The 25496-nt window shown below is 48.3% G+C and overlaps 1 protein-coding gene across 1 annotated transcript in view; it reads right to left on the reverse strand.

Moving 5' to 3' along the window:
• ITPR1 (inositol 1,4,5-trisphosphate receptor type 1) overlaps window positions 1-25496 on the reverse strand; it is a 157414-nt gene that overhangs the window by 61462 nt on the left and 70456 nt on the right. Inside the window, exons 24-40 of the mRNA XM_062500846.1 lie at window positions 24926-25064; window positions 24701-24759; window positions 24143-24304; window positions 23872-24042; window positions 22877-22942; window positions 22031-22168; window positions 20416-20541; window positions 19853-20053; window positions 17947-18198; window positions 17289-17414; window positions 16467-16595; window positions 13500-13620; window positions 12271-12455; window positions 11930-12078; window positions 10936-11047; window positions 10765-10773; window positions 7569-7595 (exon numbers count right to left, since the gene is read on the reverse strand). Coding sequence (XP_062356830.1) covers window positions 7569-7595; window positions 10765-10773; window positions 10936-11047; window positions 11930-12078; window positions 12271-12455; window positions 13500-13620; window positions 16467-16595; window positions 17289-17414; window positions 17947-18198; window positions 19853-20053; window positions 20416-20541; window positions 22031-22168; window positions 22877-22942; window positions 23872-24042; window positions 24143-24304; window positions 24701-24759; window positions 24926-25064 — 2172 coding nt within the window. The remainder of the gene's footprint in view (window positions 1-7568; window positions 7596-10764; window positions 10774-10935; window positions 11048-11929; window positions 12079-12270; window positions 12456-13499; window positions 13621-16466; window positions 16596-17288; window positions 17415-17946; window positions 18199-19852; window positions 20054-20415; window positions 20542-22030; window positions 22169-22876; window positions 22943-23871; window positions 24043-24142; window positions 24305-24700; window positions 24760-24925; window positions 25065-25496) is intronic.

Genomic DNA, 25496 nt, shown 5'->3' on the forward strand with positions numbered 1-25496 from the left:
GCCCACTGGGATTATCCACAGCAGCACAGCCCTCTGCAATCTTCCAGCAAGAACATAAACTCCAAATCCTGAGACTGTTATTCTTTGAGTCAAAATGGGTTAAAATAGCAAAGAATTATTGAGCTCTTGGTGCTGTGCTACACTTTGCACTCTCATGTGTGTGCTGCAATGGCAAAGCATCACCTTATGCTTTACCAGGATTGAAGAGCGTGGGAGAGAAGCCCAAAGCAGTACTTTTCCAAGATTTCTTTTGTCTCCACATATTTCAGCTCTCCAGCTGTAAGAAAGCGATGATTTGGGGGGCAGGGGCAGGTTTATGGAACACCAAACACAGCCAGGTGATTAGCAGGACACAGCTTTTGAACTGGAACCCAGTGGGTGGCCGGGTCAGAGTCCAACATCTGTGCTTTTTACAAGCAGTAGGGAAAGGTCCTTTCAACTTGCTGAGCAAAACCCTCTCTTCCTTTGAAGTTTGCACTCCCTCAAGGCTGGCCAATAAAACACTCCCCACGAGCCATGACTGGAGATGCACAATCTCTGACCCTCTGGTGACCGCAGTGCTCCCAGCATCCATTTCCCCAGCACAGGCCACGAGTGCTTCCCAGAAGAGACTGTCTGACTCAAGAGTGGATGCATCCCCCTCAAAAACCACCAGAGCACGTGACAGCTCCAGGGTGAATACATTACATCTCAATTCTGAGATACAGATGAGCTTCCCATCCTTTTCCTTTACAGTTTGGAGGAGTTCTTCAAAGTTATATTCTCATTTCCTTTCAAAATAACAACCCCAACAAAAGTTGTCTAATTGTTCCTTCGTGGAAAACTCAAACTACTGCTGTGATAGAGTGGAAAAGCAAAAGCAGAAAAATTTTAATTTAAATTTGAAGCATCAAAATTGCTTTTCTCCACTTTTTTTACCCAACTATGCAGTGAACACCCAGACCACCAAGCAGTGAAAAGGCTTGAAATGCATTTAAAAGGACTGGTGGAAATTCCAGTTCAGACTGGGGTGGCTTCAGCAAAACAGGCTGGAAAACATCTCACATTGTAAATAAATGAGAGGGAAATAATCTGATCAGAAAACTCACATTTGTGTGACCACACAAACACATTCAAAAATCTGGTCCTTTTCTCTTCAGCCTCACCAGACTTTGGAATTTTGACAAAACAACAGACAAACCGGCGCAATTCCAAGCACAAATCTCCTACACTTCAGGCCGCCCTGGAGTTCAAAGGACTGAGAGGTGACAAACCTCAGACTGCTGAACTGATGACATTTCCCAAACCTCCACACAATTCCTTGAGGTCTTTCTCCAAACGTCCCTCTCTCCTGTCCTGGCTGGTCCTCGAGCTCAACACTGAGCACTCTGAGGAAGCTGAGCCAAAACTCCATAGATTTGGCTCCATGGACACACAATGGTGAGGAGCAGGATGCCCTGGGCCATGCAGGAAGTCAGGTTCCTTCACTGAGAGGTCCCTTCTGGTCCCTAAATCTGTGAGTTCAGGAGCTGACCCAACTCCATGCATATGGCATCTCATTACTGGGTGGCAAGGGGAGACATTTGGCAGAGAGGAAGAAATAAAAAGGGAAAAACACAACAGCAGAGTCAGCCAAATAGCACATAAAGCTTTTGATAGCCAGGTCGTACATCCAGATACGAGGAACTCGAGTGAAGATCCCAGAAAAATGTTATTCTGAAGCCTCTGCCTCAGCTCCTGCATTGCCATCTCCAGTAGCAGCTGGAATTCCAGTGGGAATGCCTGTTCACATGGAGTCCTGCAAGTCCCTTTCCACTTTTTCCTCCCTTCTCTGAACTTCTCTGCTCTTCCCTCTGAAACACCAACAGCTCTTCCTTGAAAGGCACACAGCAAAAGCATCACCTTGTCTGATTCATGGCAACAGACTAGAGCACAAATTGTGTTGCTGTCCTTCATAACTCTTTAAAAATACCACAAAACTCTGTGCAGCTTCCTTGCCAAGTCCCCTTTGTAAAGCCAACACTGTTACTTTGTGGAGCTGAGGAGAAATTTGGATAGGAAATTTCTAGCCCCTGCAGATGATCTGTAGGTGTTTGTCAAACAAGGATTTGACTTGTTATGGAGAAGTTTCAGGGCAGAGGGGAATAACTGGGACCCAGGAGCACTGAACTGCTTTGACAAACTTCCCACGTTACATTTCCCCCTGTACACACATGGCATTTCCAGGGATGGAGGATCTCAGACCTGCCTAACTCAGGCAGCAGCAGGAGGGCACAGCTCCCCCAGAAGGCACTGGTGGGATTTTTGGGGGCAGGGGCAGCCCCCCAGCTCCCAGCCCTGGCCTTGCCACACACCCAGGGCAGGGACACAGCTGAACATCCTCCCTCATCTCAGGGAATGTGCAGTGCCAGCCGAGGAGGTGACAGATCTGGCACAGGGGCTGCCAGTGCCTGCACTCAAAGGTCACCGAGATCTACCATGGGGAATGCCTTCCCTCCCTTTCCAGAGTTTTCAGTGGAGAAATCATGTTTTAACTTGGGCTGGGATTTTCCAGGAGCTGGAGACCTCAGTCTCTGCCCTTCAGTGGGAGTGCAACCATCTCCTCCTTAAATCCTCAATCTTACAGGACTTCTACTGAATACAGTAAGAACCACCTTCCCAACACATTATACAGCAGCAGTTTTAATTAACCAGTAAGATGGTATAACTATTATTTTTTTGGTGACAAGTAGCTGTAAGAAATGTTCCAGTCTGTGTTTAAAAAAAAAAAACAAACAAAAACAACCCCCCCAAAAGAATCCCAAAAAAACAAAAAAAAACCCCAAAAACAAAAAACCCAAACCCCCCACAAAAAAAAAAAAAACAAAAAAAGAAAAACAAAACAAAACCCAAAAAAACCAAACAAACAAAAAAATAAAAACAAAACAAAATAAAAAACCAGTCCAAAGACTGCAGGTTTTCTTAAGGGAAAAAAAAAAAACATAAGGCAGCCCACAAAAATTTATGAGCGCCTGCATTTCCTCTGCTAGAGACATAACAAGTGAAGCACTGTCTAAGGGCAAAACACACAAGAGAAATGACTGCAGAGTAAGCTTTCTGCAAGGAAAATAATTCCCATGTGCAGCTTTCCAGCTCTGAAGAGGTTAATACATTTCCTAACTCCAATCAAAAATGCATAAAACAGCATGTATTTTGCACCTCAGCCATTGGAATTTTAGTTTATCATAGATAAAGAGCAGTGAGAAGGTTAATTCAGGCAACCCCTTTGAACCAGGATTTTCAGTTCCCTTTTCACCTACTGGAAAAATCAAGACTAATACAGAGGTGAAAAAAAACCCAAACCTGAACTCTGCTGAGTGGGTCTGCAAGTGCATTTTACTGGACAGAGCTGCCTCTAGACATATCATCTGCATAAAGAAGTGTCACTGCTGAAAAAATAAGTAAAACAACCCCCCCCCAGAAAAAAAACAAAACCTAAAGAACTACAATGGAAACTCCGTGCTGGATTTGGTTGCGTGGTTGCTGGCCCATACCCGAGCTCTGAGGGTTGGGGAGAAGCAGCAGAGCACCCCCATTTCACCCTGGAAATTCAAACAGAGCTGCAGGGGTGTGGGATGAGCCTGGGGAAGCAGCAGAGCACCCCAATTCCCCTGGAAATTGAAACAGAGCTGCAGGGGTGTGGGATGAGCCTGGGGAAGCAGCAGAGCACCCCAATTCCCCTGGAGATTGAAACAGAGCTGCAGGGGTGTGGGATGAGCCTGGGGAAGCAGCAGAGCACCCCAATTCCCCTGGAAATTGAAACAGAGCTGCAGGGGTGTGGGATGAGCCTGGGGAAGCAGCAGAGCACCCCAATTCCTCTGGAAATTGAAACAGAGCTGCAGGGGTGTGGGATGAGCCTGGGGAAGCAGCAGAGCACCCCAATTCCTCTGGAAATTGAAACAGAGCTGCAGGGGTGTGGGATGAGCCTGGGGAAGCAGCAGCCCAGCCCTGGCTACCAGCACAGGCGGGGGCCAGCCCCGGTGCCTGTAAACATCCCCACCGCCTTTATTGGCAATTACTGCTGAAGGTCACACATCAGCAGCGGGCCTAAATTCCAGGAAAAAAAGCTCTTCTTATGTAACTGCTGCCTGAATGTTGGCAGGTGCCCAGCGGAACAGCTCACTGCAATGTGGCTGGGAGGGGAAAAAGGAATATAAAAAAATTTCAAAGAAATAAAAAATAAAAAGGCAAAGTAGGCCATCTCCCAGCACGATCAGCATCCTGCGCGTGCCACCTGCAGGTCAGCACCAACGGGGCCCTGCCTGGCAGGCCATCAAACATTCATGGTGTCTCCAGGACGGGTGTGTTTTAGTACCCAGCACTCGCACTGCAGGTGGAAACTGGGCCATGGTGTCCCCAAATGCCAGCCCTGGCTGGGAGGATGGACAGGAATGTCCCTTCCCAGTGCCCCAGCAGGGAGGGAGGGAGCTGGGCTGGAGCACAGGGAGCCCACGGTGCAGCTCACCATGCAGCTCCAGGAAATCTGTATTTGCATCACGCCTGCACCTCTCAGTGGGCTGAGGATTGAATTAACGGCACGTTAAGCTGTTGTGTTTAATTACAAGCAGGGTTTGGTTCTCGCTGCTGTGTGAAGATTCACACTCGGTGGCACTGGGAAGACTTCACCTCGGCCCTGAAGCTCTTCCCTGAGACAGCAGCACAGGCAGCAGCTCCACCAGGAACAGGATTAGAGCAGCTCCAGCCCAGGAAGGAGATCACCAACAGAAACTCAGCCCAAGGGCTTTTAAGGACAATGCCCCACCTTGGGGTTTTGGCTTTATCACCTGAGACACCTGCACAGAGCCAACGTCAAACAAACCCCGCTGAGCTCTTCAGCCTCTCCTCCCTCCCCATGCTCCAGGAGAGCCAAAGAGCAGCCCCAGCCCAAGCCAAAGGCCAAGCCCTGAGCACACAGCTCCCCAGGACCAGGAGAGACCCAACACAGCCATGGTGCCAGGGCGCTGTGACACAGCTCCCAGTTCTCCATGGGTTGGGTTTTCTATCAATGCTTCTCTTGGAAAACTGTAGTTCCTGCCTGTCCCTCCTTTCCAGCACCAAGGGAATTCATTACACATAAACCCTCACTACAAGTGTGAGGTAGGACAACAGCACCACCTGTGCTGTTCTCTTCCACTCCACTCCTCCAGCACCCAAAACCCCCCAGCTCAGCCCAAAATTGTCCAGGGCTGGTGCCAACCCCACACTCAGGGGATTTCCTATCACTGGGTGAATTCCAACATTATTCACCCACTTCCAAAGGACACTCCCTTCTCCACTTAAACAACATTAAAGAGGGTCTGTCATGACTTTCTATCACGACTTTCGCTAACAAACATGTAGATCCCCTGGCATTTTTAATATCCTTTGCTTTTTGGACCCACTGCTCGCTGGGATTACCTTGCAGGACAAAGCTAAGACAACTCAACCTCCATGAAAAAACCACCATGAAATCATGCCATCAACAGTTACTTCAGTGGAGTTTCCCCCGAGGGAATAAGGAGCATTTCAACTGATCAAAACAATTAAATTGTACATCGTTTTGACAGAAAAGCAAGTTAACAATTTTACTAATAATGGAGATTTCTGTATTATTTGCCCTAAATGTTTAGTTTCCAGGGCTGATAAGGGGAAAAACAAGGAAAACAGAAAATCCCAGGATTTTTGAGGCTTGCCAGTGGCTCCAACTCCATCTGAATCCCTTTCCCTATGCATCCAGTGCTCAGTGCTGATGGTTAGACACACACCTGCTCCTTCCATGCACTTGCTCCATTAAGGAGCAATAAAATTCCTCCTTTGCAGCCTCCAGACCAAATCCTAAATTGCTCTGCACGCTCTGGCTGATTTACTGCAGGCAAAGACAACACATCACAGCCAGAAACCAAAGGGGAAAGAGTCTCACATTATGACTTAATTTGCAATTAAACAATTCAACCTTCTCTCTGAAGTTTCTCCAAGCTAAAATTACACATATACACATGTGCTGTTCTGGGAAGCTGCAGCAGCACATCATTCAAAGGACCTGGCCTGATGGAAATGTTTCTGTGCTACAGGTTAACTTCTGGAAACCAGAGCAGGCTGCTGGTGTGTGTACCCCAGGTAAGAGGGCGAAAAACTGTGTTTATTAACAAAAAAAACCAGAGAAACAGACAGCAGAGCAACTCTGTAATGCCAGAATTGTGTGTGAAGCTTGAAGCACCTGAGATCTCATCCCAGCAAAGCTCAGAGGTGATGACAGGGCAGTAAATGAACTTGTGCAACACAAAATTTTTATTTCAAGTCAAAATCAGACTCTGGGCTGAAAGTAGGGATGGGAAACCCATTTCTTAGGAAAGGGACCTTCAGCTCCAGCCCTAAAAGCCCCCCCTGAACAGAAAACACCCTCCAGGCCAACTCTGGGTGATGGGCACAGTATTTGTCTTCTTTAGTGACAAATAGTTTGGCTTTCAAATCCATTTCACCAGGCAAGGTCCCCAAATATTTCATTTTCAGAATGAAGTTTACCCAGTGAATTCAGGTGATAAACATCAAAATTAACAACTCACACCGTAAATTGCTTTCTGTAGAATTCATTACCTACTCCACAAAATAAAGGTCAGAAATGCTTTAGACATTTTAAGCGGTTGAGTTTTGTTCCAAATAAAAGGCTGGCTTGGGAGAGAACACAGGAAACAAAGCACTGAGAGGAAAATATTTCTTTTTTTCCGTGGTATTTCAGTAAAATAAGGTGCCAGTCAATCACTTTCTCAGTATTATACATTTATGCAAATTCCACGCCCACACCAGGATTTTTTTGAGCTGATGAGGAAGTTGCAGAGCAGAGGCAGCTCAGCTCCCTCCACCCTGACCAGACACTCAGCTTCTCAGAGCCCTTGGAAAGCTCCACTTCAGCTCAACTCCAAGTTTTCCTCAAAGTGGGCTTTTCACCCAGAAACAGCTTCCCAAGTCACCCATTCCTCAGGGTTACACACCACCACCCACTGCCTGTCGTGGCTTCATCCCCGAACCGCAGTGAGGCACAGCAAGGGCACTGAAACGCTCTTGAGCTGCAGGACTGTCAGCTTTCAGGGCAAAGCAGCAGCAAATCTCTGCTCAAGGACCTGCCCCTCTCCCCAGTCCCACCTGCACCCACCTTCTTCCAGCTCCTGCATGGGCACCCTTAAACCTCACTATTTAGCTTTCCAAAGAAGAAGAAATAACCCCTTCACATATGGCACAGGAATGGTGGCCAAGTGCTGAATGCTGGTATCTTAGAGCAGTTCAACCTCCAGCTGTGATCCTAAACTTCACGGGATCTACCACAGCACCACCTGACTGCAGACCACCAAAAAAATTACTCAAATTTGGATTAATATTCCAAGTAATGACATATGGAATTAGTTATGGTAACTATTCCCAGGATAGACACACAGCAGACTGAAAACTCCACTAATTCACTGACACAGGCACACAAACCAGGACGCTCAGTGCTGCAGAGACAGGACAGATCACAGGGCTACTGGTAAAACAAACACCATAGAAACAACACTGGAGAAAAGAAATAAAATTAAAACCTCAGCATTATCCAATTCAATCGTAATCTGCCAGGAAAGAAAGAAGGGGAAGAATTGAAAGTAAGGATTAGTAAGAGAAATTAAACATAAATTTCATGTAAGGATCTTATAAATCATTTAACACTTTAATGCTGCAATCCAACATTATTTTTGCAGTGGGCACGAGGAACTTCTGCCAGCGCAGGGTTAGGGAACAGACACTGCTGGGAAAGCTGTGCCAGGCAGCTTGGGAGGCAGGCTGTACCCTGCCTTTGTTCCTGTGCCAGGGACAAGCCACGTGGGCTGGCTGACCCAGAGCCAAGGACTTCACCCTTGGGCACGGGAGTGTCACGAGCAGCGAGCAGCAGCAGCCATGCAGGGGCTGCATTTCCACTCTGGGAGGAAAAATGGAGCTTTCCAATACCAGTCCTGCAGAGCTGAGAAGAGTCAGCTGCTAGGCACTCGGAGAGACGTGCATGAATGACATGTTTCAGCACAGTGAAAAACTTGGGTCTAGCCTACACTGTCAATGTAGAGCAGTTTTGTGCCTATTAAATTCTCCACAGTATGCTCCCCGTCACTGAGCCATCCTGAGCGCGTGCCAAGCGAGGAGTCTTCAGCAATATGGAAAAATTTGAGCCTTCTCACAGGCTTCTGTACATCTGTGCTCTCCCCACGGGTTTTTGCTCGCTGCTGAGGAGCCCCAGCTGTGGGACAGAGGTCCTGGGTGACAGGAGCACACTCGTGTCCTCCTGCACTGCCCACCCTGCTCAGGGACACGGGCCAGGAGGGTGAGGTGACCCGGGACAGGCAGCAGGAGAGGAGGAGCCCCATCCTTATCTAAGTCAGGTTGTTCCAGCGAGCACCTCGTGGTGCTGCAGCAGAACCAGGGGCTCCCAGAACCTCCCCAGAGCTCTGGGGCTGGACACAGATGTGCAGGGACAGCTGAGAGCCCTGGCAGAGGGACAGGACAGGGACTGACAACTCTGCACTGGGAGAGAAGGGTTAGATGGGATGTCAGGGAGAAATTATTCCCTGTGAAGGTGGGGAGGCTCTGGCACAGGTTGCCCAGAGAGAGAAGCTGGGGCTGGCCCATCCCTGGAAGGGTTCCAGGTCAGGTTGAAGCACCTTGGGCTATGGAAGGTGTCCCTGCCTGTGGCAGGGATGGAACGGGGTCATCTTTAAATCTTCCCATGTTTCTGTGCTTGTGAGATCAATAAGCTGCTCACTCTAGGGGTAGGCTCTGCCACCTCGATGTATGGAACCCACCTCTACAAAGGGATTCCAGGATTTGCAGTGGGGTTTTTACAATATAAGAGGGATTTTTCCTTCTTCCTTTTTTTCTTTTTGTTACACTACAGGATGAATTTAAAAACAAAAGGTGCTGCCTTTTAGGTGATGACTAAATTCAGTTCTGAGTCACAAGGGAGAATAAATCCGACTGCACTGCTCACAGCCAGACAGCAAAAGCTGTTCTACTACTACTGACAGTCTACTGTGAGCAATCAGCTGCTGCTTCCGACTCAGAAATCACTTCACAGGCAGGCATATCCTGACTCCTTATGTAACTGAGCTACTGCTTCAGAAATTAATGCTTTTGCCACACTTTGAAGATTTTTTAGCATCTTGTGGGGCTCTCCGTGGTCTAAATGATGCAAGGTATGTTAACTGCAACTTTTAGAAATACTGTTTCGTCCAAGTGAGCTGAATAAAGCCTAAGAAACTCCTAGAAATTAATTTCCATTTTGGGAAATCTCTCAGAGCTCTGATTTGGGTTTCACTGGTGTATAGTATATCTAATAGGCATCACACACTGATGATATTACTCAGGGTGACCTGGGGCAATGGCTCCTGGCTGTTTTAACAGGAGAGGATACACTGATCTACTAGAGAAATGTAAAATGTGATCTGTGGGTACACTGAACCTGTTTCACTCTCAGTGTTGAACATCAGGAGACACCAGCACTCCTTAGAGGATCACCAATCCCACCCCTTTCCCAGAAGCAGCCTGACTTCTGCAGGCCCCTTCCAGCTGGGATGTCTCAGAGCAGGGACCTTGAGGAGAGGACAGCACAGGATTTGGCCACGTGGGCAGAGAAGGACAACGTGGTCCAAACTGACACCTGCAGCTGTGCCCTTCCCTACTGAGCCCCATCCCACAGGGATGTGCTGCTTTCCTGCAGCTGAGGGAACTCAGCAGAACACTGCTGCACAGTGACAGTCCCCAGGCAGCAGCAGAGCAGCAGCTGGAGCTGGGCTGGCACCTGGCAGAACGTGGGAAGAGCCTTCCTGGCAGGGCAGGGAGCACAGCCCTGGCCATCCCTACCCTTGGGGCATTTTCCTGGGAGTCTCCTGCTGCCTGGCACTGCCTGTGCTCCCTGGGTGTGCTGGGAGCAGCCCACACATGCACACCCCTGTGTGCCAGGCTGCTCTGCTCCCTCCCCAGAGCCCTGGCACCAAGTCCTGCTCCTGCTGACATTCCCAGCTGGCCAGGATGCTCCAGGTTTCTCTGCCTGTGGAGCATCTCCCTCCCTGGCAGCTGCTACAAACGATTGCTGCTGTTATGAAACTCTGATCTCTGAAGTTTTTGCCCTTTTTGCTGTGAACCGAGCATGAGGCAACAACTCTAAACCCATCTGTAGGGGAGAACTGGACTGAGGAACCATCTGCTCCCAGTAGCAGAGAGAGCCCTTCCACATCACTGCTTCCCCCAGTCCCCACTCCCAGCTGCTCCCCAACACCTTCACAGCAGGGTGTGCTCTGAACCCACTGGGTGGGCATGGGAAGAACCTCAGCTGATCAGAATTCCAGCAGAATCTCCAAATCCCAGTCTCAGCTGACTGTAACCACTTCTAGAAACACAAACGTATGGGTGCATACAAACTCTCCTGATGGAAAAGAAGAGTAGGTCTACAGAAAAATGTTCCTCTCAACCAGTCAAGAGTTTTATGTAGGGAAGGGAAAGAAGAAACATGGGTGGGTGTACAGAGAGTTTCCATCTATAAATCACAAAAAGATTACTCAGCTGTACACAAGTTCAAATTAACTCCAAAACACCCTCTTGTTGCAAGGTTACATGACCTGAAGAGTCACCTCGACCCGGGAAGCAGATAAAGACCTTATAGCCTTCAGAAAAAGGTAACAAAATTGATATTTTAGAGCTCCAGCAACTGCAGGGATTAGACTTAAACTTGCCAGTCTCAAGTAGAAAAGCAACAGAAACAAGCTTAACTTCAAATATGTTTTGAAAGGTATTAGTTGACTAAAACCATTTTGTTCCTGCTCCAACCTAGAAGTGCTTACACATACAAAACAGCTTGAAAAAGCAGTTTTGTTTTCCTTTCCTGAATAAAGACAGAGTTTAACAGAATGATGGACTGTACCTTACCTTTTCTCCGTAGCCTCTATCTTTGGTCATCATTTCCCTGAGCGTCTGTAATACCTTAATACACAGTTTCTCTTCATTCTCCTCCAGCAGCTGCTTTGTGTGCTTAATTAACCTGGAAAAAAAAAATCAATCGGGTTAGTACAAATATTCTAAAAATGGGGTGAGATATATGTGCTTATCTTAACTGGCTTATGCTGAAAAGAAGGTTTATCATCATACCGTTGCACAACCATTTTGGAGTGTTCTCTCCAGAGAAACACCTGACAGCTACCAGGAGAAGCTGTGGAGGAACCTGCATCCCCTGGGCAGGAAAAAGCCAAAAAAATCCCTCTGGCTGCAGGCAGCAAGGAATCAGGGGGATCCAGAACCTGATGATCCTCCAGAACAACCAGTTAACAGTAAGAAATCTATTCCACTTGGTGAAAAAACAGACTGAGAGCCCTGGAGGATGCAATCCCCAATCCATCCCACCCAGCACTTGGGACTAACTCAGTGCCCAGCTTCCACAGCCTCTGTACAGAGCCCACCCCTCCAGAGATGACAGAAGAAGCTGGATCTGCTCTGAATTCCCCTCTAAATTACCTTGCAATCTTCCCCTTTCCTTCCCTCTAGCTGTGGTGATGCCCACGACAACTGAATCTTGATGTATTCTCCCAGCCCCTCAAACATTCCTGGTGTGAAGGCAGGTATCAATAAGATCAGCTTAAAAATTAACTCATTTGTACAACTGCTCAGGACATTTGCATCCTGCAGCAAACAGACATTTTTAAGCATTACCTGGGAGAACATATCAACCAGTCCTTCCCCATTCCCACAAGCAGCTTTTTTCTTCTCCAAGAAGAAATTGCCTTGACCCTATCACAAAATACTGATCTTTACAGGTATTTCAGAGCATATCAAGTATTTACCAAGCTGAGCAAGAGGGCTCCATTCCACAAGGCATGGGAATACTGGTAAAGAAAGCAAAACAAGCCAGACTTCTGAGACAACTTACTTGCAAATGAAACCTCCACTTTCACACTTCCTCCTGGCATCCGTGTTCTCTGGGAAGAGCAGCTCAGGCCTGTGGAGCACATCCACCAGCACTGACAGCTCTGCCTGGACCAGAGGGCGCAGGCGATCCTCCAGGGCTGACACTATGTCCTAGGAAACAACCACAGGCAGCTTTTAACAAATATTAACAACACACGCATTTATGGGTGAAATAATTTTACTAACGGTGCATGAGAGACAGGACAATTAGGCCTGAATAAATTAAAAGACCTCAGGGCTTGGTCAAGTGAGACTTTGAGTTGTGCTGTGCCCCTGCAGGAGGAAGGGGAGCTGAGCAGTCACCTGTAACCTCTCGATGATGTTCCTGTAGTCCCTGGAGGCAGCCAGCACCGAGTCCCTGCGGGCGGCGTTCCTGGCAGTCATCCGCCAGTTCATGGCAGTTTTCTGCACCAGGTTGTGGGATTTCAGGAACAGGTTGTTCACCTGACTGTCCAAGTCCACAGGGATTGCAATCGCTCGGCTTTTGGCTGCAACAAGCAAAATCAGTGGGGACTGAGACCCTGAGCCCATGAACCAACACAAAACCAGGACAAACGTCTGTGCAATTCCTTCCTTCTACAAACTCTCCTTCCCAGGCTGAGAGGAATCAGCCTCAAGCTCCATCAGGGAAGGTTTAGATTAGACATTGAGAAACTACTATTTCAGAAATTTTATCTTCACAGAAAAGGTTGTAAAGCATTTGCCCAGGGAGGTGGTCAAAAAACATTTGTATGAGGCACTTGAGTTCATGTTTTACTGGGGACCACAGTGGTGCTGCTGGGCTGGCACCTGGACTTGACAACCTTTAAGGGATCTTTTCCAACCTTAACCATTCCATGACTCTTCGAGTGCATTTTAAACAGGGCAGTTCTCAGTCCCAGTGCAGGATTATGTTTGGAGGCTTCCACACCTCAGAGCTGTTTCTGTTGTTTGAGGTGTGGGAGTAGGAATCTGTCCCTAAACACACACCCCCAACAATTTGTGCTGGCACACATGGACACACAGCAGCAGAACTTGACCCCATATCCAGTACAAGCTACTCTTGTGGACATTGAAAGTGGAGCAAATTTATGGTTGCACCAGGGGAGGGTCAGGTTGGACATCAGGAGGAATTTCCTCATGGAAAGGGTGGTCAGGCTTTAGAACTGCCCAGGGCAGTCTGGAGTGCCCAAGGAAAGGCTGGATGTGGCACTCGGAGCTCTGGGCTGGGGACAAGGTGGGGATTGGGCACAGCTGGGACTCGATGACCCCGGAGGGCTTTTCCAACCTCAGTAATTCCATGAAAACATCTCCCTGCTGCAGATCAACAGGACTGCAGGGACTTTTTGAGATTAGACAAAGAAAACACTTCAGGTGACAGTGACAACACCCACCGCTCAACCACGATGATCCAGCAGCATTAAGGCTGGAGTATGAGCTATCCCCAGGTGGCACCTGCAGGACACACAGCACACTGTCCCTGTGGCAGGGTGACACACCAGCGGCGAGCCCCGGCTGGCCACGTCCCAGCTCTGCTCACCCCCACTCCTTACCTACGTCGGAGAGCACTCGGATGCAGCTCTCCACAGAGGCCTTCTGGCTGGGCATGAGCCAGGTGCAGTGGTACACCCTGAACACCCCCTGCAGCAGCTGCACAAACACGGGCTGCCGGGTCTGCAAAGCAAGCACAGCACAGTCACACCCCTCACCCCAGAGCAGGGCTCAGCTCATCCCGGCTCAGCTGGCACTCTCCAGTCCCCTCTAACTGGTCTGCAGCACTTGTTGGGCAGCTCCCCGTGGCAGCAGGGTATCTACCACGGGATCAGCAGCTGGATGGGAAGGGTGGGAACCAATGCTGGAAGGGAAACATGAAACAGGAGCTTCTGCAGCAGAAAGCCCTGGTAATTGAGGCCTGACTAAGCAAAGGAAATGAGCAGTCGCCTTCATCTGTTTTATCAGAGCTCTCAGCAACCCTGGCACACAGATTCCTCTTTTAGTATTGACCAGCAGCTGACTCAAGAGGCCACAGGTAAATGGGACTTGGCTATGTGACAGCACAGCTCCAGAGTTGGAACCTCATCATTCCAAGCATTATTAGCTGGTATCCGATTCATGAAAAAAACAGCTGTGTGTTATTTGGAACACAGGCAGTGGTTTGTGGCAAACACTGAAGCTGCTACAGATCAGCCAAAATCAAGGTGTGGTTTTCACCCCTGAATTTCACAAGGTGATCTTCCACTACAGACAGGTGAGCTGCTCCAACACACCCAAGCCCAAGAGCTCTGTTCTTTCACCTTTGCAGCTGCCCAACAATAGTGACCAAAACTCCATTTGGTTTTGTACAGTGATTATTTAGTAGAACAACATATTTTACCTGTAGAGGAAAGAACATTTTAAATATTTCATTCTGAGAGGGAACACCCTGTGTCCACTAGCTACGGAATGCTTCTATCAGCTAAAGGAACTACACCACAGTGCAAACACCACAGGACTTAGGAACCAGGGAAAAAAAATACCTCATTTATTCTGGCCAACAGTAAAGCCTGTTTGCAAGAAAAAAGCGGAGTTAGAGTAAAAAGCCAAATCTGTTAGCTAATTAAATCTATTAGATCAATTAAATCAAACACTATTATGAAAGAGGAGAATCGAAATTCAAGCCCCCAAAATTGCTAGGAAGCAAATATCCAAAAACCATGGCAAACAGCAGCATTCACCCAGGGCCCTGAAAATACCTGCATGTTTGGATTTAAACCACCCACATATTTCTTTCAGTTCATGTCTAAAGACTTCTTGGTCTTTAAAAGCCTTTAAGATGCCTCATTTGCTTAAATAAGGCAAACAAATCAAATAGGAAATTTACTTCATGTCCCTCATGTCTCCAACTGCACTTGGGAAGGGAAACCCTGGGTAGCAGCAGCCTTGGGAGGCAAATAGGCTGAAATATGCTTATTAAAGAGAAGCTGTGGGCAGCTGTCCTGTGCCAAGAAATTTGTATTCTCCTAATTTTATATGATTTGAACCACATGATGGATGGGCAAGGTGCTCACTGAACCAACAAGGCTGACTCAGGGCAGGAAGAATTTCAGTCAAGCAAGCCCTGACATGAAGGAGCAGGAGGCAAGAGAAGGCTGGAAGGGATGAGAAGGTGCAGCAGGAAGGACAGGGAGGGACTGAACCCAGAGCAGAGTGGCCACATCCCTTGCCTACAGAACCTCAGGGGTGAGGAATTCCCACCTGGAGCAGGGATGGACACCAGGCAGGTGGGACACCAGGCTGTGCTCCTCAGGAGGAGAATCCCTGGGTATAGACAAGAATATTGACAGGCAGGAAAATGGAGAGAAACCACCAGAGATGTAGAGGAAAGACAAATCTAGGACAAGGCAGATCTATCAACTGAGATGGGAAAAGAGGTGAACCAAGTGACTTCATCCTGCTAGACAGAGGGGGAGATTGAGAAACTAAAGAAAAACTGCTGATATAACATTAACAGATGGCTAAAATAGGATGGCAAGACGGGTATTCAAATGCTGCATCTCAGAGATGACAACTGAGAGCAGGGCAGCTCAGGTACATGGCACAGAGGGAAGGGCAGAGCCTGGGGTAAAGGCCACAGTCTCCATTCCTCACGTCTTTGATGAGCACAGAAGGTGAGGGGCAACAGCAACTGAAGCCACCTGAGAGGCAAAGGAGCTGCTGCACTGCTCAGACTCAGCTGAGGTCAGAGACCTGGCAGGGGTAGGACTGGATGAGCAGTGGATTGCACTGCAAACATCTGCCTTTGGCACTGGGTTGCATCAAGTTTCAACAACTGCCCCCCTCAACCTGCCAGAGCTGCCACACACCTGATCACTCCATCCACACCCTCCCAGAAAGTTATTTATGGATAATAAAGAACAGTGTTATCTCTGTACAAATATAAATGTTAGGGCAACATCCTGACACTGCTGCTCTGCTGTACAAACCTCTGCCTTCTCCCCTTCACAAGTGTGTTGAGCTCCTCCTGCTCATTTCCCCAACTTTTGAACTAGGCAAAAATCTACACAGTGACACATGAGAGCTTCTGGATTTTTGTTCTGAATCCTTTTTTGGTTTTTAAAGGGAAATTAGAATTTTTTGTAAAATATGCTGTCCTTAATTCCTCACTCTCTCCATGGTAGGGGGTTGGGATGGTTGGGAAATGGGCTTTAAGGTCCCTTCCAATATTTCCAAAGCATTCTGGGATTCAATGACACTCAAGAACTCTCTACCAAAGACCTCGGTGGTAGCACAGAGTTGAATCCACTGATGGATTAATGTGACACTTGAGCTTTTCTACAAGAACATTTGTAGTGTGACCTCCATGTTTTTCCATTTCTACAGCAAAAAGACCAGTCTGGTCACCAAGGACAGTGATGCATTTGGTCCCCAATTACACCACCACTGCTCCCGTGTTTCTTTAGCACTGGTAAATGGCACTGAAATGGAACGAAGCTAACTGCCTTGGCAGGGCTCTCCCAGCTTGTCTCTGTGCATTTCCCCACCTGCAGGGTGGTGCTCTGGTCAGAGAAGGGGGAGCTGAAGAAGGTGGTGACGATGCTCATGACGATCTCGGTCACGTACTTCTCCAGGATGGAGTCCGCGTGCTTCCTGTCACTGGTGTTGTTGCAGGCCTGCAGCACAAACCAGAGCAGCATCAGGAGCAGCTCACCAAGGCAGCTGAGACTGCAATTCCCCATTTCACATTGTCCTGGTCGCAGCAGTTCAGTGATACCACTGGGGTTCTGCATTTCCAGCCCACGCCAGAGCAAAGCCAGCGCTGCTCCTGGTTTGATGCGCTGGCACAGAGCATGGCTGGGGGAGGGAGAAAGAAAAACCACAGTGTCTTGGAGAAAAGCAAGAGCAGGATGGGGAGGACTGAGGTGTAATGCTTTCGTATGGGGAAATACTTGGAATCCCAGGCAAAAAGCCATATGGCCAAATAAACACCGAGCCTGGAAAACAATCTGTCCTGACCTGCCAAAAAATGCTGAGTGCTGCTCAGGAAGGAGCTCAGTGATCCTGGCCAGAATAAGCAGGCCAGGTGGCAGGACAGAAGACACTGGACAAAGGAGCAGGGTGTGGAGCTTCACAGAGCTTGGGTTTGGGCTTGTTTTTTTTTCTCTTAAAAAGGAAAATATGAATGTGTTCCATGGAATATGACTAATGAAATCCACAGGCACAAGGAAAAGGAGGCACATATTTGCAGGAACAGAGTATTCAGGGTACTTATTGCCTTGATGCACTGGGATGTCTTATCCTTGCTGCTCTGGATTAAAGAGGTTTTTCAGCTTTCTGAATTCAGTTCCCTGGTGCAGATATATTACCCGACAGATGTCAACCAGGAAGTTCTCAAACAGCTTCCACATGTGATTACTGGTGTAAATCTCTTTCATTTCTACTTCTGTGTCCACGTAGCAGTGATTCAAGAAGTTGATGTATGCAATTTTGACCTAAAAGTAGAGAAAATAATTCATAAAGAGTAAAAACCTGAATGGTGGCATGAATGAATATAATATCACGTTAAAATTGCTACACAGATCGTTTGGAATTCTACTTCTTCCTTTTACTTAAAGACTGGTGAAATTTAATGCCATGAATAGCAAGACACCATCCAATAAAAAACCACCAGGATTACTGCAGACAAAACGTCAGCATAATAATAATTTCCAGTTCTGCAGAACCATCTGTTCAAGGTTAGCAGCACATCCATAAACCTCTCTGCCTCAAGAACCCTATAAAATAACCAAGTACAGCATCACATTCCCACTTTCAGGGTAAGGTGGAAGTATAAAAGGATTTAACTTGACTATCCAGGTTGGCTGGGGGTGCCAACAGCAGCAGTAGGGAAGGACTCCAGCTTCCCAGCTCGCTGCCCACCTGCACCCACCCCCTTGCCAGGCCAGACTCAGCAGTGCCAACCCTCTCTCACCAAACCCAGCACATTCCAAACACAAACAGCCCAGCTCTCCTGTAAGCCCTCACCTCAGGTATGCAATCCTCGTGGGTCACCACCCTGACGATGTCATCCAGAGGGAGGAGGGAGTTGCATTTGATTTCTGTGTAGACGTTTTTGCCCTCAGTGCACACGGCCAGCAGCTCTACCAGGTGGATGTGGTACATCAGGGGGCTGTTCTCATCCATCCGGTCCCTCTCCGACCTCATCATCTGCACCAGGGTCTGGAAGGAGGCTCTGTCATTGTAGAACACCAGCACATCTTCCCCTGCATTCACCAGCTACGGGGCAAGGAGAACATTCCATGAGCACAGCCTGGGATCCCCCCAGCACTCTCCTCACACTGGGGGCTGTCCCCCTGCACGGCCCCACTGCTGCTCCTCAGCCCCCCAGGGCAGCTGGGCACTGCCCTCACGGACACAGGGCTCCAGGGGACACTTCCCATTGAACTGACCACTTCTGGACCACTGAAGAAATTCAAAGCCAGTCCAGTCCAGCTGCCTGCTTAGGCAGAAGCTGTGCCAAGAAGTTTGTGACTTTCCACTGTGCTTTTCCATTTCCCTTCTGTCACCCTGGGTGACTTTCTAATGCAGCTGTGGCCAGCCCTGCGCTGGTGGAAAGCTGCCCAGGGCACAGGGGATGGGAGAACTACAGGGCTCAGTCCTTCCACCCTCCCAACACACACCAGCCATTTTCCAAGGCCAGGGAGTGAGACCTCAAGCCACACCCTGAAGATTTCCATCAGCTTCACATTTGACACCTGGCTGGCCACGGTTTCAGAGCAGCTCAGAGCTCCTGGAACTCCAGGAAGGGAAGGAGATGGAGCAAACTGAGCCCTGCTCCAGGCTGGGCACTGCTGAGCACACAGCTGGAGGGAACCAGGGCTGTTCTCCCACAGGGTTCGGGAGAACCAGCAGGATAAAATGGAGAGGAAAATGCCCAGGGCAGACGCTGACCCCAGGGAATCCCCTTGCTGAGCATCTCACACTTGACTATGTGTTGAGAAGCTCATGGAACTGGTTTTGAGCTGAACAGCAAAATATGAAAGATTTTTGATCCACCTATCAGGATTGATGCGCAAAAGCCAGATACGACAAATCTGATCCTGGGGCTCCCCCTGCTGAGGAGGCCAAAACATTCCATGAGATGTGCAGATCTGCCCAACAGATCCCATCCGATATCCCACTTAAAGGCATTCATTCACCCTTCTCTTACCTCTTACCCTTTTATCCTGATTCCTCAATTTCCAGTTAGCCACACACCTAAAGCCAATCCTCATCTTTTCCCCCTTCAGCCCCTGAACAGCTGAGTAAGTACACCTTGCTAAGAGTGTCTGCAAGGGCTTGGAGAGACAGGACAAAGGGGATGGCTTCAAATTGAGAGTAGGTTTACATGGCAGGAAAAATACAGGTGGTGAGGGCCTGGCACAGGGTGCCCAGAGCAGCTGGTGCTGCCCCTGGATCCCTGGAAGTGCCCAAAGCCAGGTTGGACATTGGGGCTTGGAGCACCCTGGGATATTGGAAGGTGATTCTAGGGTGGTTCTAAGATCTCAAGAAAAATTCCCATCGAAATGCTATCACGGTGAAATTCTCCTTCTGCTTTAGTGATCTTGAAATTAAGCTACTTTTCTTCAAGCCAATTTTACTAGGCAAAGGCACCCTTGCTTCATAACCCCACCTACACGCTGCTGTGTATAGGCCTGGGAAGCAACTCGTGCCATTGATAACCAGCCCCTTGTTACACCTGCGAGCCAAGAGCTCAGAGAGCTTTTGGTCCCAAAAAGCCTGAGCTTTCTGGGAGCTGCAATGCTCTTTTTGCATGGTGAGAGCTGTCAGCTTCTTGGCAGTCCCCGAAGCGAGAGGATCAATTTGTCATGTTCACCAACTGCTATGTGCAAACTTCTGTTCAGACCCTGCAAATCTCTGCAGATCTCACCTCAGCCATTACCATATCTTGGCATTTCTTAATGAATTTCCCCTCTGCCTTGACGATGGTCTGCAGGAACTTGATGTACTGAACGTTCCTGCCGTGCGTCTCGATGCAGTGGACGAAGTGCTGAACCACGCGCTCGTTGATCTCGCTGCAGAGCTGGAAGTTGTTCATGAAAATGTGCTGCATTGTCACTGCTTCCAGGATCTGATGGAGGGGATGAAAGGGAGACAAAAATCAGGAAATCAACAACCCACCACATCCCCACTGAGGTTAGGGTAAAGCCAACACTCCTGTGGGCGCAGGGCTGAAGGGAACTTTGCTGAGGACCTCAGCTTTCAACACCACTGCTCCTATCTATCTCAGCCTGTTTTTCACTCCACTTCAGCCTCTTGAACTTTCTACACCGAAACTGCCCTAAACAAATATCTTGCCAACTTTTGAGGCTCTAGAATGAAAACAAAATGTGACCTCTTGCAACAGAACAGCCCCAGAGGTATAACAAGGACGATCCAGTCCCTTCTCTTGCTAGAACAAAAAAATTAATCACAGCCTGAGGTTATTCTTACCCCTGGGTTAAGGAACAGGTTTATGTGCTTGTGCAGCAAGGCCTGGTTCTGTTGGTTCCCAGCACAGAAGTTCTGCAGGAACTCGTGTGCGAGCTTCATTATCTCCTGCATCCTTGTGTCTTCAGCCTGGGATTGCATGACAAAGAAGAGGGGGTTAAAAAGAATCCAAAGGTTCACCTTGAGGTGAGCACAAGATGAGCCACAACTCCAGCAAGGGAACTGTCACGTCTCTCACACCCCGAAGGAAAACAAACCTCCACCCAGTTCACAGACATTTGGGATGAGCTGGGCCAGCTCCACGCTTCCAAAGAGCGTCAAAAATAAAGCCCATAATAGAAATTACACTAGTTTATTCTCTAAAAGTGCCTATTCCACACAGCCAGGCCTGCCAGCAACGTGCTTCAGTCACTTCTAAGCTGCTGAACATCCCAGCCCCTTGGCCAAACCACACATCATCACCTCGGGGCTGCCCAGGAGAGCTGCCACGTTCACTGCAGCGCATTCCGGCAGCCACGGACGGGGAGCTCATAGCAAAGCAGGGATGGAAAGTTGCTATTGCACCAGCTCAGCCCAATTTATCTTTACTGGAACCTCCACACTCCTTGCAGCCTTCCAAGCACTGCTGAGGAACTGGTGCCCTTCCTCTGACGTCAGTGTGGATTTCCAACCCACTGATGGCAGAAGACAAGCTTCGGAAAATTACTGCCTGCTTTTATTTTTAAGGAATTTCATATATTTCCAAGGGTGAAATATAATATTCCCTTCCCACACTGCCTGTCTGATGCACATCGACATGAAGGAGACAGAAAGGTGATGAGAAGGTGCTGAAGGGTGTTTTTGCTGCCGGTTTTTCAGCAAAATACAACGCAAGAAACCATGAGAATTAACATTAATTAAAGCTCCTGTGTAGAATTACTGGTTCTCAGAAACTTGATGAGTTTGGAACAAAAGACAGCAGAGTGACCAGGAAAATGTACTGATAAATACCTGTCAGCTGTGATTAATGAGCAGCCGATGTGATGACCTTGGGGGTGTGCTGTGTCGGCACAGCGTGATGCTCTGCAGGCTCACAGGCACAACCCAGGCCCAGCGGGCTCCAACCTGCACAGCTGGCAAGTGCTAGCCCTGACATGGCTAATGAGGAGCAGCAGACCTCACCTGGAGAGCCAGTGGCTATTTCTTCGCCTCTATAAGGGGGAGTTCAGGACTCCATGGCTGGGGGAGGATCTCTATCTACTGCTCCTAAAACCCCTGGGGGACCAGGCACCCTCCCTTCCCTCCTTGCTCCCAGGATGGTGCTCACACAGCTGCTCACAACAAGGGTCTTGCTCCCATCAACACAGCTTAACCTCAAGGCAAGCACCTGCCTCACGTGAAAAGCTCAGAGTTGAGCCTTCATTCTGAAGTATGATGCACAGATATTTCTTCAGGCTATAGCTGACATCTGTATATTCAGTAAGAGTTTGTCTGAGCTCATTATTTCTGATCATGGGTATTTTATAGACTATGAGGCTACATAAACCAGCCTCTGTGCATCCAATCAAGAGGGAGGAGGTTCAGGAAGACTCAGGAAGAGGAGGTATGAAAAGCCTGTCAGCACAACACAAAGCCCCACCTTCTCGTAAGGGATCTGCAGCAGCTCCAGCACCACGGCGTGAGCTCCCATGTTCCTCAGGAGTCGCTGCTGCTGCTTCCTGCTCTTCCTCACCGAGGCCCCTTCCTGCACGCAGAGCTTGCTGAGGCGCAGCAGGATCTGCAGGAGACACTGGCCTTAGAGCCCCAACTCTGGCTCTTCTTCCAGAGAACGCCAGGTCCCAGGGAACAGCAACAGGGACCAACTCATCTGCACGGAGCACAGCAGCTCCAGGCAGCCCCTCGTGGCCCAGGCTCCATCCGTGGCATCTGACTAGGGCTGCTGGACTTGGATGATCCTTGTGGGTCCCTTCCACCTCAGGATACTCTACAGTTCTGAGATTCTATGCTCCTGCAGAACTCAGCCGTGTCAAGTGAACCCAACACCAAGCTCCACAGCAGAGCCACAGACACACCTTTAGTTCACACCACACCAGCACCACAGCACCTTCTTGATCTGGTATTTTCTACATGAAATTTCAACAGCACAGTGGCTTTGAGTGCAAGGTACTCAGGACAGGGCAAATTAAATGGCTTCTCCCCTTGCTTACTGCCTTTGTAGTCCTTAACAATACAAATATTGTGTTACCATTGAAACAGCAGCAAACGTCACATTTCTCACTAATCCATTCTTAAGGAAAGAATACACACGTCGTGCTTATTCTATCCTGGCTTCTCATTCAAGTTGGGATTTGTTATTACTCAGCAAATAGTTTCCACAATGGCAAAGTGACTCAGACTTTCCTGGGTGCCTCCCTCTGACTGCAGCTCTCCAGAGCTCTGTTACTCATTTACACTTCCAGTGAACTATCAAGAAGCAAAGTTTTACCTCTTTTACTACCCGGTAGTTGTAGCTGCTAGTACTTTCAGGCTTTTGAGACTTGCTGTGACCTTCCTGAGGATAAAATCAGACAATTTATTAGTAGCTTATACTACTGTCTACACGAAGGCTAAAATTACCGTTCTAGGATAGCGCCCACTCTCCTCCTGGGAAGGATTGTCATCTTCCAGCTCTCTGACAGCCTCACAAAAATACATACAATTATCCTGTCAAGTTACATTGACCTCTAGGACACAAAATAAGGTGAGGAAGGCATGATTTCAAAGGCAGCAACCTCCTGTCCTTTGCCTGTCACATTTTGTCTCTAATAAGTCTCCCCTAAAAAAACAAAAACCCTTCCTCTATCTCCATCTCTATTGTTATTAAACTGTCACTGCACAAATACCAAGAGATTCCTCACAGCAATGTGTACAAGAAAAGCAACAAGTGGAATACTTGTATTTACTTCCAACAATAAACGTTCCTAAACCAGGGACTGCTTCTTGGATCCCCTCATCCAATCTTTCCTATTTGATTGCAAATTACATGAAAGCAAAAGATGCTCAAAGAGTTCTAAGCCAGATGTGCACGTTGGGGAAATCCTGTGTTATCAGGTAGAGATAAAGCACAGTTCTCTGCTGTCATTTAATCAAGTGCCATGACTTAAAATGCATCACCTGAGCAGTTCACAGCTCTGCCCTTACCTTACTTGAGGTACTTTTGGCTGCACAAATCCCATGCCATCGGTCAGTGCTGAAAGGACACAGCTGGGGAGCCAGAGCAAACCCAAACCAGCCCTGTTAGACCCTAAAGGTGACACCTCAGTGGCTGCTACTGGGCATCACCTGGCTCAAGTGCTCCTCTCACTCCTGCCTCAACCTGAAAGCAGTAGAGAGAACCTCACCTAGGCAGTGTGCTGGGAAGATGGGCCTTGTCACAGTTCTGAAAGAAGCTACAACCCCACCAAATAGCCACCCAAAATCACACCAACACAACCTAATTACCTCTTTCTTCTTGTGCTCGTTTTCACCTGGCACACTGTCCATGGCCTCATCAGGACCTTGGCCTTTGTACACCCAGAGCTCAGATTTCTCCACTATTGACCTCAGCTGGTCCAAATCTTGCTTGATCTGCTTGTAGTTGTCAACATCTTGGCTGGTAACCAGCAGTTGAACCTTAGAGGGAGGCAAAGCCATTAGTTGCACAAAAAGGGCTGGGTTCAGCTGCCATAAATAAATTCAGATAAGGAGTAACTCTCTCCAAACACACAGGTACCTGCTTGAAAGCCTGAAGGACTTCTTGTCTCTGGCTGAAGTGCCTGAAGAGCAGCTGCAGTGCACCAGACACCAGGGGAGGGTAATCGTGCATCGTTAAATGCAGCAGCACCCGGAGAAAAGTCCTGCCCCCATGATCATCCAAATCCAGAGGGGTGTTCTCCTCACTGGAAACACATCAGGAGTTAACCAGCACATTAGACTGATGGTCCCGGCAGGTTCTAAGTCCTCTTAGCAGCGGCAGAAAACCTTTTCCTCTTACTTTTAAATACGGGAGGAAATTACTGAGATTTTATTGCAGCATTGAGCTGAGATGCATTAATCCTATACCTTGACTTTCACCCATGCCACAGAGCCCTCCCATGATGATGCTTCTGGCTGAAGAATCCCTGTTCCTTATCTCTGGTTTCTGATCCAAATAGACCCTACTCTAAGCTGCACCAAAGCCATTTAGGAAAATAAAGCCTGGGTAGCTGTGACAGCTGTTTTCCCAGTCCCCACTCCTTGGGAGCCCTCCAGCCTGGGGACTCCCCTTTGATTAGCAGCTGTGAAGAGATACTTTCCTCCCACCAAAGATCCCCTCAGCTTGTTCTTCAATGTGTTCAAAGTCCAGGGCTCCTGAAAAAATAAACAACACAAATACATGAGGCCAGACTGGCAGCAAAGACTTTTTTCCAGCTTAAAAAACATTTCAAATGGCAAGTGGGGACCTGAAACAATCATCCCTGAAGATTTCAGAGTCTTCCCTAAGCCACACCACCTCATTCCTTGCCAAATAACCCACCTGGTACATTAGCTGGCATTTCTTGACTACTGCTTCCAGTGGGGGATTCGGACATCTGGGCATTGCTTTCATCAAATTCATGTTTAAATATACAAAGCAGGCAGGAGATCCTGTAGTCCAACCGCACGTTCAGAATAAACTGATGATACAGAAGTAGGAAAAATGGTTTAATAATCTCTGTATTTCCAACTCACAAAGCAGAGCTACCAATGTGCAACATCAACTGAGTAGAGATGTGGATTTAACCTGGAAAAGTTACCCAGGGTGGGCACAGGGTGCCCAGAGCAGCTGCCCCTGGATCCCTGGCAGTGTACAAGGCCAGGCTGGATGGAGCTTGGAGCAGCCTGGGACAGTGGAAGGTGTCCCTGCCCATAGCAGGGAGTGGAACTGGATGAACTTCAAGGTCCTTTTCAACCCAAACCACTCTGGGATGCTATCTTTCTAAGATATGCAAATGTTGCCTTAAAGCCCCCCAGAACTCAGTAGTATTTTCCAGGGATTTCAACGAGCATGATACACACACATAATAAATACTGATGAGTAAAACACTTTGGCAGAGTTTTAGTGCCTC

Source organism: Cinclus cinclus, chromosome 12 (assembly GCF_963662255.1).
Source record: "Cinclus cinclus chromosome 12, bCinCin1.1, whole genome shotgun sequence".
Classification (NCBI taxonomy): Eukaryota; Metazoa; Chordata; class Aves; order Passeriformes; family Cinclidae; genus Cinclus; species Cinclus cinclus.